This window comes from Hirundo rustica, chromosome 6 (genome assembly GCF_015227805.2).
Source record: "Hirundo rustica isolate bHirRus1 chromosome 6, bHirRus1.pri.v3, whole genome shotgun sequence".
NCBI classification, from domain to species: domain Eukaryota; kingdom Metazoa; phylum Chordata; class Aves; order Passeriformes; family Hirundinidae; genus Hirundo; species Hirundo rustica.
Window position 1 is genome coordinate 55,379,094 of NC_053455.1, and position 17,483 is coordinate 55,396,576.

Genomic DNA, 17,483 nt, shown 5'->3' on the forward strand with positions numbered 1-17,483 from the left:
TGGATTGGATTTGGGTATGAAATCAAACAGTTTTCAGTGCCTATATTTTGAGATAGTTTTTTGTGTGGAGAAAGAGCTGTAAACCTGCTTAAAATACACTGCTCGAGTGAAACTTTTCAGAAGTTCTTAGAGTGTATTTATTTAATGCAAAGTAAGTCAGAGCTTCTACTCATAGGCCAGGACTGTTTGTGCAGGGCATCATTCTTGGTCTGGAATTTGCATGACTACAAAACAAATTTGGCTTTCCTGTCCTGTTTTAAATCAGTAGGACAGGGATCCTTCTAGCAGGGCTTGAACCAATTCTAGCTCCACTGTCTCCAGCTCGCTGCCACAGCTGGAAACTGCAGCTGCAGCACTTTATTCCTGACCAGGGAAGTTTTAGTGCATCCCTTTTCTTTCTGGGCACATTCAACATCTCTATGGATCAAGCAGATGAATTTGTCAGACACAAAGGTATCTCAGCTATCCGTCTGTGTAATGAAACTCCTGCCAGCAGCATGGCCTTGCACTTGGAAAAGGTGAACTAATCACAGAAACACGGGCTGGGGCAGGCTGGAAGGGACCACAGGGTCCCTTGTCTGCAACAGGTTTTGCCTGTTTTGTCCTTTAACATCTGGTCCAGCCTCCCTGCTCAAGCAGGGCCATCCCAGAGCACGTGGCACTGGGATGGTTTTGGAATATCTCAGGGAGTGGCAACTCCACGGCCTCTCTGGGCAGCCTGTTCCAGTGCTTCATCGCCCCTGTAGGAAGGAAGTTTTTCCTGGTGCTCAGGTAGAGTTTCCTGTACATCAGTTCCTGCCAGTTGCCTCGTGTCCTATTGCTTGACATCATGGACTACACCTCCCTTGGAATACTGACAGACATGGACAGGGTCCCCTCTCAGTCATCTCTTCTGGAGGCTCAGCAGGCCGGGCTCCCTCAGTCCATCCTCGTAAGAGATGCTCCAGTCCCTTCAGCATCTTTGTTACCCTCCACTGGATCTGCTCCAGGAGCTCCTTGGCTCTCTTGTCTTGAGGAGCCCAGAACAGGGCAGGGCACTAATAAATAAAACAACTCAGCCAAGACCAGATAGGGAGTGACAGAGAGAGGAAAGCATTTGGAAGAGTTCTCTAGCATGATGAAATTTCCATTTATGGTTCTTCCCAGCCTACGTCCAAGATAGTTCAGTAATTTTGGAAAATTACTTGAGTGAAAAGGATTTTGACAGCACGAGAAGGATTTTGACAGCACACTCATGGAGACAGTGGAGTAGTAAGTCCATCTGTGTGGGAGATTGTGTGGGAGTCTTCCCAGGAGCAGCCTCAAAACCAGGGGGTTCATCCCAACTTGCCAATGTTCATGGCTGAGGAGCTTTAAACATCATCAATTCTCCAGCTTCAGACAAGCAAATAGAACTTGTCCCAGCAAAACAGAGGGAAAGAGGATGGAAGTACAGGCAGAGTGGAGGAAGCCACAATTTCTTCAGGGGAGCTGTTTTGCAGTCCTTGGCTGTATAAGTCTCAACAACGTTTTAAATATACCCCAGCCCAAACAGGTGTAAGCCAACAGCAGTTCACGCAGAGCAATTGAATCATAACTCGGAAAATCATCAGAACCAACAAAAACTTAGTTTAAAAAAGAATCTAAGTGTTTGAATATGTACTTTTCAAAGTAGCAGTGTTGACTAAAATTCAGAGAAATCAAAGTGGACAACTTGCATTTTTAAAAGCAAAAAAAAAAAAAGAAATTTAAATGGCAGGGTTTTTAGTTAATCTAGTCTGACAGGGGGCGATTTAACAATAAATAAACCCTCCCCTGCTTGAAACAAAGCTGCAGAATACAGACTGAGTATGAATCCAACTTTGCCAAGTAAAATCTAAAGGGTAAAACATAAAGAGTTACAGGGAGAAATATAGATTTTCTTCACTCATTATAAATTAACATATTTATTGTAAAAAAGATGAACATGTTTATCTTCTGTATGCAGTTCCATGTAAATCAGAGCCCTTCTGTTGCCCTGTAGGTAATTTATGTGGAATAACTGTTCATAAACTTCTCAAAATCCATTGTTGTAGGCCTGACCTGAAGGAGGTTATCTGTGAATCTACAAACTTCTCTGGTGCAGCTGGAAAAGCTTGTATGTCCCGGGAGAGAAAAAGCTGCAATTTGCAACCTTCACCAATTTTAGCTGCCGGAGAGTACGTGAGGTCTGTCAGCTGCCTGGAGGCAATTGCAACCTCTGCTGGAGGATTCCAGGCAACTTACAGCTCCTGTCAGGCACCTGAAGGTAACAAGAATCCTCCTGGGTCACTCACAAAACCTCTGCTCACCATCTGACCCACCCGCGATTCAATGTCGGCAGTGAGGCTCCAGCGCCAGAGACCTCCACCAGCCCAACAAAAACAGTCTGACCGTCCTCTGTGGGGGGAAAGCAGCTCCAGCACACAGCCCACCAGCGTCAGACACACATTTTCAAGATCATGATCCTCTCACCAAGGATATAACCAGGAAGGGGAAAGGGAACAGCACAGAAGGCCCTGAAATTCTCAGTGTGCTAAAACATAGTCATCAGAGGTCCATAGCAAAACTTGAAGGAAAGCAGGTTTCATGGAGACTTCTCTCCAAAGGGCCACCTTCCAAAGAACAGCAGGGCTCCTGGCAGCTGGAGGTTTCATGGAAATCTACAACACATCAGCAGTACATATTAACAGACTGATCAAATGGCTTCATTGCTTTGAGGTTTCATTTCTGCAGACCCTGTGAAAACACCTTCATCTTCCACATGACCACTTTTGCGAACTATTTTAGCATGGTGAGCTACCCGGGGTAAGCTACCGTAACTGTCTGCTGATACACTGGGGTTTTCTTTCTTCACAGCTAAGAGAATGCTGGGGGAGGAATTAATTTAAGCTACGCTCTAAAGCAAGAATTTGCCAACCTGGCTCTTATCCAAACTGTACTATCTTTACTACTATGCATCTCGTGCAGGTTCCTCCAGCCTCTCTTTTCTCAAAGAAATACTGAACGGCTACTTATGTGAGAGACTTCCCTTACTCCATTCTCCAGCAAGAATTCCAAAAGGAGCTCTATTCCACGCTTTGTTTTCCACCTGAAGAGGAGGAATGTGTCTCTACCACTAAGAAGTGCAGGGCTTTAGGGGTTCCTGCACTCTTCAGCCAGAGAAACACTCCCACACTGCCTTCTCTCCACGGCAAGACACAGAAACGCTCCCTCTCTGGATGAAACCAAAGAGCCATCCCAGACTCCCTCTTGCACCCATCGCTCACACGCCTGTTTCTCATTGGGGAGGGTGTTGTTTCGGGTGTCTATAGGTGCCAGTCACACTCTGATTAGAAACAGGGCTGCAAAGAAGAGTTGTTTTAAAAGAAGATCCTACACCATTCCCAGAGTGGAGGAGCCTTATCAGCTGCGCATGGCACAAAGCTCCACTGCTGAAATTGAGGACAAAAGCAAATGGAAATGAACTGGGAAAAAAAAAAAAAAAATACATATATATATATAACACCACAAATTTTCAGTTTTTCTAGTGCGGTTTTTACCATGGAAAACTGGAACAAATTTAATCCTTAGCATAACTCTAAACTGCACGTATTACTCAGAGAAAGAGAGGTAATATATTTTAGTCAGTAACACCAGGAAAATCAATTAAAAAAAGAAAACCCCGACACCTTTGGCCATTGAAAATGAAGGAAATGGGACTTCCAATGGCTGGAAAGCCTGGGGGAGGCAATATGTTATCAGTCCCGGTCGTTGTCTGCTGCCGTAATCTTGCCCCCACCGATAAATCCCGCGTTAGGCTGCCTAAAGTGAATCAGCCCACGGGGGCATTTTGCTCATTTTATAAATAAAACTCTTAGCTAAAAAAAAAAAGAGGGGAAACCTCCTTTCAGCGCTCCATCCTGGGTGAGAAAGCAGCTCTCCCTGCCTCCTGCGGCAGGGCACCTGCTGGTTCGTGCTTACCTTTAAAAAGCGATTGAAGCCGGTGTGTGCTCGGTGCGAGGCGGCTCCAGCACGTGTGTCACCCATGCATGTCTGCTTCGCCATCAGCATGTATGGCTCATCATCTGTCTGCTCTGAACAATAACTGTTAGGTTAGCAGCCTTTTCACTTGTAAATGTAAATATTGTATCTAGAACACAATATTTGAAACACAAAATACAGTGTTATTAAGACAGCACTCACACATCAGTTCTTGTGTGACTATAATTTGTGAAATGCCTTAGGAGGGGCTTATAAATAAAGTATAAGGTGTTATTATGAAATACATTTTAACCAAATGCACAGAAATGTCTCATTCCTATTGAAATCAATAGCAAAACTCCCACTAATTTCACTGGTGAAAAGAGAAGACCCTTGGAAATTGCTGTGTTACGCTGAGCAAATACATCACAGCAGATTTCAGTCTTCCCGAGTAATACGGCTCTGGAAGAAAAAAAAAAAAGGGGGTGAAAACGGGTATTAGAGGCTGTTCGGAGGACGCTGAAGATCTTCGTCCCCTACTCGTGCTGCTGGTCGCGGTGCCTGGCGAGGCAGCACATCCCCCGCACGCAGCCACACACCGTCCCCCTGCCCGCTCACAGCGGCGCTCCCAGCCCGCCTGGGCGCTGGCGCTGCCCCGGGGCCCCGCCCGGCCCCCGGCACCGGGGCTGGGGCCGAACGAGAGGGGGTTCCACACCCCAACCCAGCCGGGGAGATGCCCTAGGCCGGGCAGGGGACGCCAAGTGCCGGGCGAGGCTGTCCGGGAGCCGCAGAGCCCCCGGCGCGCTCGGCAGCTGCTCCGGAGGCGGCGGCGCTCAGGGCACCGATGTGCAGCCGGCCGGGGACTGCTCCCCGCCGACCTCCTTCCATAGGGCACGATAAGGAGGCAGTGAGCCAGAAATGTCTCCTCTCCGCCGCGGCCTGCCAGCCCGTCACCGAAATGATCCCGAGGTCCGTCCGCGCGGGCACGGCTCTGCCGCACGGCTGCGGAGGCGCGGAGCCGCTGCCCCCGGAGCAGCCTTGCCCGGAGAGCCTTCGGAAGGGCTGGCGACAGCACGATGGAGGCCACCGGCGGCTGGACCACGGGCGGTGGAGCTGCAAGGCCGGGAAAAGCCAGGAAGGGCAGGGAAGAGCTGCGGGGAGCCGCCTCTGCCCGCGCATCGGCACCTGCAGAAACAGCAACCAGCGCACAAAAGTTGTCCGGGGAGGAAGGGATGGGAAGATCTTTTCCGTTCCTGGTTGAGCAGAAGTTGACGTTTCCATAATAAACTACATCAGTAGGTATAAACACGATAATTAGCTACAGAAATGCTGGGTTTGTACCTGTAATTAATTGTTCCTGAAATCGAGTTAGCTGTGTCAGGAGGGACCTGCCTATTGTGGTGTTTAATGCAATCTATCCCTTTCTTAAAAATACGCAACTTGCAGGTCTGATAAAAATATATACTGAAAACATTTTTTTAAGTGATGCTTCTATGACATTTGTGAATGGATGGCTTCCAGGTAATTAAAACCACATTTTGCTGGAATAACAAACATACTTAAAAGTGACCGGTATCAAAATCAAAGCTCATTTGTGCTTGCTTTAGGCTCTTCTTTTTAATAACTATCATCTCATGCTTTGAGCAAAGCTGCTCTTTTTCCCCAAAGGACTCAGAGTTTACGTGCATTTATTCTCATCTGCAGCATTGCAACCCCCTCAACAGCACAGCCCTGCTACCCCAAGTCTCCAGCGAAGTGCTATCTGCAGTGACAAATATGCCAAAAGGAAAACATAACCAGCCTAGATGGTATCTTTGCTTTACAAAGGCTGCTTGTGATGCCTGTGCTTTGACTCAAAACTCCCTGCACATTGGCTTTTTAATCATGAGATCCCTTTTTCAGCACAGCATCGAGAGTAACAACTGCAGCACAATGAGCCAGCTTCATAGATATGGGAATGTTTAGATTTCCCTGCCAGTGACTAAAGGCCTTTAGCTTTCACTAGCCAGTCCCAGCTTGCATTGTTGTTGCCTGTTGATTTGTCTTCTCTCATTATTCCTTGACATGCAGCTCTCCACCCACGCCCACACTAACAACCCTCACACAAAGCGCATTGAGGTATTAACCAGGTTACAAGTTCAATGGAAAATTACACTAAGATTGTGCTGTGTGGCAATATAAAGGGATGGCATTCACTCTCCCAAAGAGCCTGTTAAAAACACAGCTGGGTTGGGGGTGTTTTTTTTCCTTTTTAAGCATCCTAACAAAAACAATTTTTCGAAGTCGGGGGTGAATATCTGGGTGTATGTGTGTCCGTACGTACTTTAGGTACAATGGGAACAGACAGACACGGGCGTGCACCGCGCCTCCACCTCTGCCTGGCACGGTGCAAACTCCCCTCTGGAAATACTGCCGGATTCTGGAGTTCCTTTAGAGCATCCCCAGAAATCCGAGCTAAATAAACAACCTCCTCCTGCTCTCCGCTGCAATTAGATACGTGAACCTATCTTCTTTTTGTTAGCCCAAATTACAGGCTGGTGGAAGGGCTGAAAGTCTATAAAAACGTTCCTTAAGAACCCCTCCTCGCTGAAAACTGAAATTAAAATCAAAATAAAACTTAATGAGGTTAACCTAGCACAGTAACAAAATTTGCAACACCACACTATAAGGTTAAAAAGAAAATAGTATAATAAAGGAAATACAAAGGCTTTGGCATGGTTTTTACAATCAACAATGGTTAATCTTGATATGTAGTTGTGAACAACTTCAAAACACTTAAGTTTAAAACTCTTGCAAGCACTTTTAATTGATTAGGAATGAATTCTAGATGCACAAAGATGATTGGACTGTGAACAGTAGTACAACTATATCTAAGAACAATTAACTCTTGCCGACCAAAAAAGAAACGTATGATGCATGAAAATGTGTATAAAACATCTATAGAATATTCTTGTCAAATATAAATGAAATTAACTTTATTATAGAAATCATTCTGGGAGATTTCTAGGGAAGACAAATACTTACATTTCGACATAAAACAAATTGGATTATATCGAAGACACAATCTACCTTTTATCTATCAAACTCTTTTCTTCGTCGAAGCTCTCTCTTAACCCCTGTTTGCACAAAGCTTCAGCCGTTAACAACCTTTGGAAATACCAACAGATATTTTTCTTACATAAATCTAGTGCGTGTTGTTCCAGGTTTAATTATATGCAATGGAATGATACAAACTTGGAACATCAATCCATAATCTATGAACAGATTGGTAGAAGTATTCGATATATCTTGATAAAACTCTTAAATTCGTGGCAAAGCTTGTTGATCATGGCTTCTTTTTTTTTCCTTTTCTCTTTTTTTTTTTTTTTAAACAACTTCATGACCAACACAGATCAAACATCCATCCAGTCTACATTGTTCTTTTTTTTTTTTTTTCGTTATAACATACAAATGCCCATTTACAAATAATACACCAAAATGAATAAAAGTTTGGATACCAAAATGAAGATTTGTTCCAACTGATATAATGCCTTCAGTGTACAAAGGTCCATGTGAAAGTCTTTTCCATGTGTTACAGCATAGGGCACAGTTGCAGTACAGAAGTACTCTGAGAGCCATTCTTCCTTTATAAAATACTGCTGAACATCCAACTGTTGTCCATATAGTCATTTACGCAATTAACACATGTTTTACTGTAATCTTGGCCAGTATTGAGACATATCAGGTTCACTGCCAGGAACTTGAACTGGAACTGACACTCCAGGGGAAATGAGACCTGAAAATTGAGAGGGGAAAATGGATATTTTAGTTTTTCTATACATAGTACAATTTTTGCTTTAGAGTTTCACAGATTTGAGCTGGTATTCCAGTAAACATCAAATCTCACCATCTACCAGCCTGCGGAACTGGGGGGTTTGGGGATGTATATATTTTAAAAACTATGCACATCTCACTGATTGTTGTTATATGTAAACTTTCATGCTTTGAGATAAATGCCAGGGCCTCGACTCGTTTGTATCAGCTGAGAATTCAGACCAAAATACACTGAACAGTTCTATTCTTTTGAAAAGTGCCTGGTTGGCTCCTGTTTATGCTGACATTTGCCCTTTTTTACCTTGATTTCCCTTTTTTACGCATGGGCTAATATTTCTACAGGTTCCCTGCCTCTTTGATAACTTCAAATCTTTAGCAATAAATAACGTCTGACACAGACACGATAAAAATGTGCCCAGTACTGCCAACAGTTTCACATACACTTAACCTCACCAGCGTGGATATCTCTACTGAAATTTAATGCTGGATTCAATGCTGATTTAGGATCTAATTATGCAGCGAAGATTTTGAGGGATGGGGGGGGCTCACTAAAGAGCTTGCCTCTATCCTGCTGTTTGAACACCACCTCTGTTAATCAGCTTCCTTTCCATCTAAGCCCTCCAAGAAGCAGCTTTAAAAGCTGAATTTTTGCTCTAATTTGCAAGGTTATACATTTTCATCTTCTGTCTGGTATGGCAGCAACTAATCCCAACAGAGAGACCTCCCCCAGTGATGGGGAGAGACTTCTTGCAGCGAATACACGTGAAAAGCCTGATGGCTGGAGCAAGGAGGGCAGGCTGGCAGGAGGGCTGGGGGAGCACGGGGTCACTCACCTGTGGAAGTGGTGCCAGAGGTGCCCATGGGCTGGCTGTTCATGTGTGTCTGCATGTGAGGAGGGGTGTATGTATCATAGCTCCGTCCATTCACTGATGGACTGGTGGGCAGCATGCAAGAGTAGGAGGAGGTCTGGCTGGGTACCGGGGGCTGTGGGAGCAAAGGACAAAGTGTCAAGTGTCACTGCAGGTAAAGACAGCACCACACTCTTGGGCATGGCAGCAAAAAATGAGCTTCAAGTTTCAGAATCAGGGAGGCCAATGTAAAGACCTGTTTGGGACCCCAACCAAGCAGGCCCTTCATGGTCCTGCTTTAGACTCTTTTTGGTCTAAAAAACAACCTGGATGGTCACTGGAGCTTTTTCAGACATCCTTGGTGAGCAGATCCCTACATCCAGATGCTGATGGAGGTGTTACACCCCTGAGCCTCAGCGCTGCCCTCATTTATACCCATATAAAAGGGAGATGTCTCCTACCATTTGCAGCCAGAGACAGGGCCAGCATCTTACCACCCACTTGGTGCTGTAATTAAGTAACTCCACTGAGGCACATACAGGCTGGTCCTGCATCTGCCAGCATGGGGCACATACACACAGACTGTGTGTGGGGTTGGGGGGACCAAGGCTCCAAAGGGGAATCCCCCAACCCATACATGTATGTGCATTGATCCCCATCAGAGCCACAGTCACCCCAAATCTGTGCCAGCAACATCCCAGAATAGACATCTCCATTTACCTCAACTCCAACCCCCAAAACTCAACTTTCTGGGGGTCAGCAGCCGGGGGCAGGGGCTGAGGGATGGCACAGTGCCAGGGAGAGACCAAGCAGGGGCTCCTCCTGCCCAAGGCTGCTGGGTGAGTGGGGACCAGTGCAGCCTTGACCCAGGGAGGCAGCGACGGAGCAGGAAGCAGGATGAGTAATTCCCACTCGGAGCTCACGAGACCCGACACGTCTGCGCATATTTCCTGTCTGCACATCCCTGACACACGCCGTCTCCAGCAGCACTGACAGCCCCCCTGGCTGAGCACACACGCCGTGCCTTGGGAGAGCGCGCAACGCTCCCTGCGCCCACGGAGAGATGCCAGTGGCTCAGCTGCCCAGTCCCCTCTCCAACACTGCATGGCTACTGTGTCCCTGCCCAGGTGCCCAGCGGTGAATCGGGGGCCTCCTGCTTTCCCAAGGGTCCCCTCCTGCATCAGCCTTTTGATCTTTTGTCGTCTCTTCCCAGCCCGCTGCCGGGAACGGCGCCGCCGGCTCCCAACGTTGCGAAACGGCGACCTAGCTAACACCGTATCTTTCCATAGACTTGCAAGACTCTAACTTTATTTGGTTAATTTTGGTTCAGCAATTAGTAACATCGTAATTGCCACAGCGAAGGAGTCAGGCTCTCTAATCTGCTCGCCTGTCTCTAGCAGTGGTCAATGCTGTGTGCCTCAGACAAAGCTGTAAAACTCCCGTAATTGGCCAGCACCTTCCTAGGCCAACCCCACCATTAAAAAAGGAGGAATTTTGCATCTGAAAGGTCTATAGAAACAGACCCCAAAGGAATAGATTTCTTCCTAACCCAGCTGGTGATCAGCTAATGCTTTCAGGCATGAGGATTGACAGCTCTTGCAATTCTGGCTTAGCTGGCATAACCACTGATGCTAATCACATCCTTCCCTCTCTCAGGTGTTCCTAATGTGCCGCTGCCACGTTACCTACACCCAGAAGGTCAGATCCCTCCAGCAGCTTATTCAGGCAGCAATTTCCACAATATGGCATCAGTGAGGTTAACCACTTTTTTTTTTTTTTTTTTTCCATACAGCATTTTTTTATCCCAGATTTGTTGCCTTGCAAATCTGAGGACTTTTCTCTTTTAAAATCTGGGAAAAGTGCTGGTTGAGCACCACATCTTTCAGTGCCCTTTCCCTTCTGATTCCCCCAAAGAGGGCATCTTTTCAGATGCCAAGGAAGCCTTTGGGTGCCGGTTTCCCTGCAGCATGGTTTGGGTGTGTAATCCCTCACCGCACGGAGGAAGGGTCCCCACCCACACTCCCACACAGCCCAGGGGCCACCGAGTCCCAAGGGAATGTTGTGCCCTGGTGTGGCACTGGACTTACTTGCATAGGCAGGTTGTTGGCCATGGTGAAGCTGGGCATGGGCGGCAGCGCGCTGTACGTGTTCGTGAGCGCCGTGTCCGTCCTGCCCAACATGGAACCTGATGTGAAAGAGGAAACTATAATAGAATAGACAGATAGATGAACACATTAGTTTAACCACCATTACAACGGGCAACACAGCCTCAGAGTCTCATTTTGCCCAGAGGATGGAGGGATGTGAGCAGGTTGGTGGCATTACCGGGGGTAGTTGGTTGTGGGATCGGCTGGTAAACGCTTGTGCTGAAACTACTACTGATGGGAATGTGGCTGGGAGTGTTGCTGGCTTGTCTTCGCTGGTTCCTCAGCTTCTCTTCCCTTCTCCATTTGGCCCTTCTGTTGGAAAACCACACCTGGAAATGCAACATTTGGGAGACATGAGTGACCTTACGAGGACTTAGAGGTACTGGGCCTCCCCCATGTAGCTCAAGGCCGCGGCTTGCAGTGGAGCAAAGCAGCAGGTGAAAGCCAAGCCGGCTGCTGCTATTTTTCTGAAAGAGGGATATGGGCAAATACCTGATCATAAATATGGGTTGCCCTGTGCTTTGAGAAGCCACGAGTAATGAAATCAGAACAGTAATAGTAAAAATAATAGTAGTTGTAATTGCAGAGCAAATCAGTACAGTACCTGTATCCTTGCTTCGGGCAGGTCTATTTTAGCAGCTAGTCTCTCCCTTGCAAACACATCGGGATAGTGGGTCCTCTCAAACTCTGCAGAAGGAAATATTCTTGCATTAGTTGCAGAGCTGATGTGGCTGACTGTAAAACGAGAGTCATTCCTGCACTGCCTGTGCTCTAAATGCTCTTAAGAATCACCACCGTAAAGGCAAAGCTGAGCTTTCTGTCTCTGTGTTAGGAAGGAGGACGCCTTGCCTGCTGGGGAGTATTGCTGTGGGGATGGGCAGGCTTGGGTGCAATGCTGCATCTTTCAAGAAGCAGTGAGGCCTTCTGCCTCCACTGAGGGGGTCCCTAAGGCAGCTCTGACCCTGTCACCAAGAAGCGAAATGGCACGTCGCTAAATAACAGCGCAAAACAAGGACAAAGCTCCGCAGCAGGTCAGAGGCGAGGTGCGCCCAGGCCGGCCAGGGAAAAGGGCACCAGCTCCCAGCCCCGGGCAGTGGAGCACTGGGGATGGGGAGTGAGCATGGGGGCAGGCATGGAGGATTCCGCCAGCCCCCTGCCTGCCCTCGCCTCCCCAGCGATGCAGCACCGCAGACGGGAGGAGGGTTATGCCCCCAAGAGAAGCCCGGGATGCAGCATCGGTGTGTCGGTGCGATCTGTGCTCGAATGCTTTGCCTTTGAAAACCATTTTAACGGCTTTTCAGGGCACACCACAGCCAACAGTGAATATTTGGAGCTCCGTGAGTAAAAGAGCACGGAGGGAGCCGCAGAGTTTAAATATATACATACACATGCAATGCAGGGGAATGCGGCGCTTACATTCATCTGGTAAGGTAGTCGGGGCACATTTTGCTTTTCTCTCCCGCTTCAGCCATAGGAAAATGTCACTCACCTTTCTCAAGGGCTTCGATTTGCTCTTGGGTAAAGGATGTCCTATTTCTCTGCAGCTTCCTTTTCAGCTGGAGTCTCATTTGGGCCTCGTCTGAATCTTCTCCGTTAGAGCTGATGGAGTTAGTGTTTTCCCCTCCTCCCTCCTGTTGCGGACAGCCATCTGTGGAACCGAGAGTCGGAAAGTGAAATGCAGGTACCCTTGTTTGAAGATCCCTATCAGAGAAGTAACGCAACTGGAAACAAGTTCAGCCATGTTTGCTGACACCCTCCCTTAAAAATGTCTCGGGTATCAAAGCAACAAGGTGCTAATGACACGGGTAACACAGGAACATTTCAGTTTCCAGCCTTAGGTAAACATCGGAGATGAGGAATTATGATCACCTGGTCTTAATTTCATTTTGTTTTCCCTCTGGAATAAAACCTGCATAAAAATACTTTCCCTTGAAAGTGATTCTTTCCCTGAATCCTTGCTGGAGTGCCATGGCAGTCTCCTCTGTCTGCTGCATTTATTTACCTATTGCTATATTTAAAATAGTGATGTTCAGTATTTCAGATTATCTATAATCAGTAATTCCTATCTAATCAATTAGATGTTGATAGGTTTGCAGAAAATGCTATTAAGAAACCAAACCAAGCTTGTAATCTTTTTAAAAAAATATTTATCCAGTTTTTATTTGAATTCTGCACAGTCAATTTCATTTTAAAGGTTGTGAATTTAGAAGTGCCTGCATTGTTCTGCAGTTTTATTCAACTATTGTATGAGTGTGCATTGCCTTGACACCTATTACTGAGCACAGCTGTAATTATATCATCACCAAGAACAGGCTATAATTGCTGAAAATGGAATTTTATATTTAGATAAAAGGACTGTCCATTCTTTGTAATGTGTTGCACCAGAGAAAAGTAAGATTTCTTTTAAAATTTTAACGTGTAATTTTAAAAGAAATAGTAGCGAGTTCACTAACTAGCTAAATACGCTGCTCTGCAGCTGAGCGTTTGGCATATCATTTAAGCGGTACATTTTTAATTAGGGCATTTCCACCACTTTTAATGTAATTTCTGTCATTAAACAGGGGAAAGTTTCATTGTGCTGGGCGCTCGGGCGGAGGCGGCTGCGGCCCGGGGCCGGCTGGTGTTGGGGGGCTCGGCGGGCACCCCCGGCCGCCGGGGCCGGAGGGACGGAGGCTGCCGGCCAGGCAGAGAAGCCCTCGTCCTAAACGAGCTCTCCCCCTCCTTTCAAAGCATATTTTTCCAGGGGTTTTGATGTCGCATAAAGAGGGAGCCGGGGCGAGGGACGCATGGGCTACTTATGCTAATTCCCTTGAAAAGTTACGCCAAAAATAAATAGCGACACTCCCGCGACATCCTTTAAATATTGTGGGAAATCAACTTTAAAGTAATATCATTTATAATCGGCGAACAATGGCCCCGGTCTTCAAAGCTCGGGGGGAATTGTGACAGGATCTGGTGGGACCCTTTCAACCACTTTGAAATGTTTTAAAACCCGAACTTTCTCCTCCATTTAAACACGGGGATTCAGCGGCCGTGGTCACCATATGGGCGGCCGCAGCCCCATTGAGGCGGCCGGCGGCGGGTGAATAGCGGGGGGGCGGGGGGAGCCGCCTTTCAGGGCACACAAAGCCCCGGGCCCGGGGACGGCCGCCGCGGCGGGGCAGCGCCCTGCCAAGCGCGGGTGGCAGCGCCGGGGGCCGCGCCCGCCCGCGGCGGGGGCCGCGCTCACCTCCGCCACCGCCCTCATCCATCACTGTCCGCTCGGGCCGCGCCCGCGGCGCCCGGGGGCCGGGGGGAGCCGCTCGCCCGGGGCCGCCGGGGACGGCAGAGCGGCCCCCGCGCCCGGGAGGGCTCCGCAGAGCGCCCCGAACTCGCCGGGGAGCGGAGGGAGGCGCGGGGCCGCTCCCGAACCGGGCGCCCCGCTCGACCCCCGCTCCGAACTTTTGAGGCCGCCCTTTTTTTTTTTGCCGTCCCGTCTCCCCAGAATCTTTCAGCCGACTAAAAGTTTCTCCTGAACTCGCTTATGGTCATTTCCAACCCCAGCCCGGGCAATTAAGATATCTTCTTTTTTAGACACACGCCCCCCCCCCCTTTTTTTTTTTTCTTTTTTTTTTTCTTTTTTTTTTTTTCCCTTTGGGTTTTGTGTTTTTTTGGATTTTTTTTTTTAAAGCCCTTAAAAGAAGCTATCTCAATAGGGCTGTTCCACCTTCCAGACCTAATCCGTAAGAAAGCAAGTGAATGTCCGTCCCTATTATCCTATAGCTAGACCATCTGACGCTGGGTATAGGATTTGTTTCCTGGAAAAAAAAAAAAAAAAAGACGCTGGGAAATAAAATCATTCCTTAGTTTCTTAGTGTCTTAATCAGTGAGGCGGAAAACAAGCAAAAAAAGATAGCAAACCAATTGCAGCACCTCTCAGCTATAGAGCCGGGATCAAAACATTGTAGCATCTGTTGAAAGAGAAAGTGTCTAAATCCTATAGAAGGCTTTAGTCTCATAAGAGAGGGAGGGGAGAAAAAAAGATAAGAAACAGTGTCTCGGTGATCCCTAAAACCACTAAATCACTGGAGAATTTCTCCCGGATAGAGATGTCTCTTTTTGTTCTGTCAACCCTCATGTATCCATTATTTTATTCACTGCTGCATGGCGTTTATCAGATTGAGACCATATTTGTACCCCTCTGAGACCTAACCTCGCCTTATGCTTTTTGAGTAATGGACTCTTAAAATCCAGTAACATACCCCTGCGAGGGAAAAACATTAGAGGGAGCATGAATATTCCAGAGGAAATCCATTTTATTTAATTTTAATTTTGCCATGCGGACGTTCTAAGTGCCTGCCTGGCTCCCCCTCGCCTCTGCTGCCCACGCACACCCGCGCCCCCGGCCCGAGCCGGCCCTGCCCGCTCCGCACCGCTTCATTTCGGCCGCGATTTAGGCGAGGGCTCCCGAGGCCCTCCGGCCGCGCACCCTCCTGCCAGGGCCCGCGCTCCCCTGCGGAAACTGCGCTCATCCCCGCGCCGCGGGAAGGGGCCGCCACTGGCCCCCAAAAAGCCACCGGCCCCCCCATCCCCCGCCTCCGGCACCTCCGCCCTGCGCGGGCGCGGCCAAGGGCCGCCGGCCCCAGGCGCTCCCGCACCGCTCCCGCGCAAGGGCTGCGCCTCCGAGCACCGCTCTGCGGCGGGGAGCGCGGGCGCGGGGCGCCCCAAATGCCTCCGTTTAACGCCTTTCCTAAGGATAAAATAAAAGTAAAAACCCCAAAAGCACGGCCCGGCGGGAGCAGGGGGCGCCCGGCCGGCGGGAGCCGCACGGGCAGTGGGTGCGCTGCCCTGCGCCCGCAGCGCTCCGCGCTTCGCCTCTCGGGCGCGGGACAGCGAGGGAAGGGAGCCGGGCCCGGGGCCCGCCGAGAGAGCCCGGGCCGGGCCAGGACACCGCAGGTAGGGCCGGCTGGCGGCAGGAGCCGCCCCGGTTCCTGGAGTGGACATCGGGTAAAACAAAACGCAGAAAGGAAACCCCACAACCGAACAACAAAAACCAGCAAAGCGGGGGTGGGGGGAAGCGAGGGCTCCGCTCTATCTTTCTAGTGTCCTTCATAGACTGTTTTCTTCTCTTAAAACTGACATGTCTAATTGGCAAGCGGTGCCATATCGTGTCCAGAGGTCTCCTGTGGAACATTTCTACAGCTGTCTCCTTCAACTAGACGCTTATTCATGTCGCCTTAATGAGAAACAAAACGATCTCTAATGAGCAATTACATAGCGACAGAATTGTTCCCATAACAAATTCTTGCGTGTGACAGAAACATCCTTTGTACCAGATATTCCGCACACTGTTACCGATTTTTTTTTTTTTTTTTCCTTGCGGGGTGAAAACAAAAAGCAGGTTGTTGTATATAGACACCTCTTCTAAAGGAATGACCAGAGCCAGGCAGAGCCGAGCCTCAACAGAGCCCGCATTCAAAAAGAAGCCATTAACCATCTTAAGTATGTAACGTAACATCCCATTATCCTTCATATTATCCCCTTGTCATTCCTACAACAAATACCTATTAATCTTCAGGATAAACAGTTTCCTATATTTACAAAGTTGTTTCGGGTCCATTGAGGAGGAATTACAATCAGCCCTACTGAGATAGTTACCGATCGCCCTGGCTTTTGGGAGAGACCCCGGCGCGGGAAGGCGGCCGGGGCAGGGAGCAGGAGCCCGAATTACGGCGCGATGGGCGAGGTTAAGGCTCAGCCCCCGATCCCGCCCGGCCATCGACGCCGCAGCTCGGCGGACGCGGTTTTGGCCGCGGATGCTGCCGGTCTCCCCTGCCCGCCGCCGGGCCGGGGCCGGAAGCCCACCGTGCCGCCGGCCCCTCACCCAGCTGCCCCAGCTTCCCAGGGAGGCGGCGGCACGAACGCCGGCCACCCTCAGCCCGGCGGCCGGGGAATGGGCGAGCCTCCGCCGGACGAGGCCGAACCGAGCCGATCCGGGCCGCCCCGGGTCGGGGAGCGGCGACCGGGCTGTCCCTTACCTTGTGTGGGCTGCCCGGGTACCGAGGTGCCGGGATACCAGCCGGGTCGGGTGCCCCAGGTCCCCGTCTGCCCGTTCAGCATCCTTAGCTTGTCGTACATCCCGTCGGCACCCATCTGTTGCTTTTCGCTAGCCAGGTTGCGTAGGACTCTGTTTATCGACGACACCTGGAAGGCAAAGGACAGGAAAGGCAATGGTAGTGCGGTAGCGCGCTCCCCGCCAGCCACCCGCGCAAGCCCCGCGTCCCTCCGCGCAGCGGGCGGCTCGACCTGGGCGCAAGTCGAGGCTTCCCTGCGCTGCGGCCGCCCCGTACCGCCGAGTCCCAGCCGCCCCGACTCACTCACTGCTGGTGGTGGTGGTGCAAACAAACAAACAAACCACGGGGGAGGGGGTGGGAAAAAAAAAAAAAAAAAAAAAAAAAAAAAAAGGAAAAGGAGGAAAAAAAAAAAGCCCCAAACCCAACCCTGCAAAACCAGAGTGATGGCTTCGACTGATGCTTGCAGTCCTGAGGCGTCAGGCACAGGGGTGACCCGCATATTTTTTATTTTTTTTCCCCCTCCTTAAAGGCATTTGTCAGATTCTGTATGAAAAAATGCGTCTGACCCTGCCACATGCAAATGATGTGAACCTGCTATCCTCTCTTCTGATACCAAAACAAAGGAAGCAGAGGCTCGCTACGGCTACCCAGCATTGTACACG

General features: G+C 49.2%; 1 protein-coding gene across 8 annotated transcripts in view; it reads right to left on the bottom strand.

Moving 5' to 3' along the window:
• Window positions 1–6,625: 6,625 nt before the first annotated feature.
• Window positions 6,626–17,483, bottom strand: part of PAX6 (paired box 6) — a 21,624-nt gene continuing 10,766 nt past the window's right edge. For 5 of the 8 annotated variants that reach the window (XM_040066105.2, XM_040066104.2, XM_040066108.2 and 2 more), the window contains 7 exons: window positions 16,786–16,951; window positions 12,258–12,416; window positions 11,373–11,455; window positions 10,947–11,097; window positions 10,709–10,824; window positions 8,607–8,757; window positions 6,626–7,735 (listed from right to left, as the gene is read on the bottom strand). In XM_040066105.2, the coding sequence (XP_039922039.1) occupies window positions 7,650–7,735; window positions 8,607–8,757; window positions 10,709–10,824; window positions 10,947–11,097; window positions 11,373–11,455; window positions 12,258–12,416; window positions 16,786–16,951 (912 nt within the window). In that variant the 3' untranslated portion in view covers window positions 6,626–7,649. The remainder of the gene's footprint in view (window positions 7,736–8,606; window positions 8,758–10,708; window positions 10,825–10,946; window positions 11,098–11,372; window positions 11,456–12,257; window positions 12,417–16,785; window positions 16,952–17,483) is intronic. The other 3 variants (XM_040066110.2, XM_040066107.2, XM_040066111.2) reach the window with 2 other exon arrangements.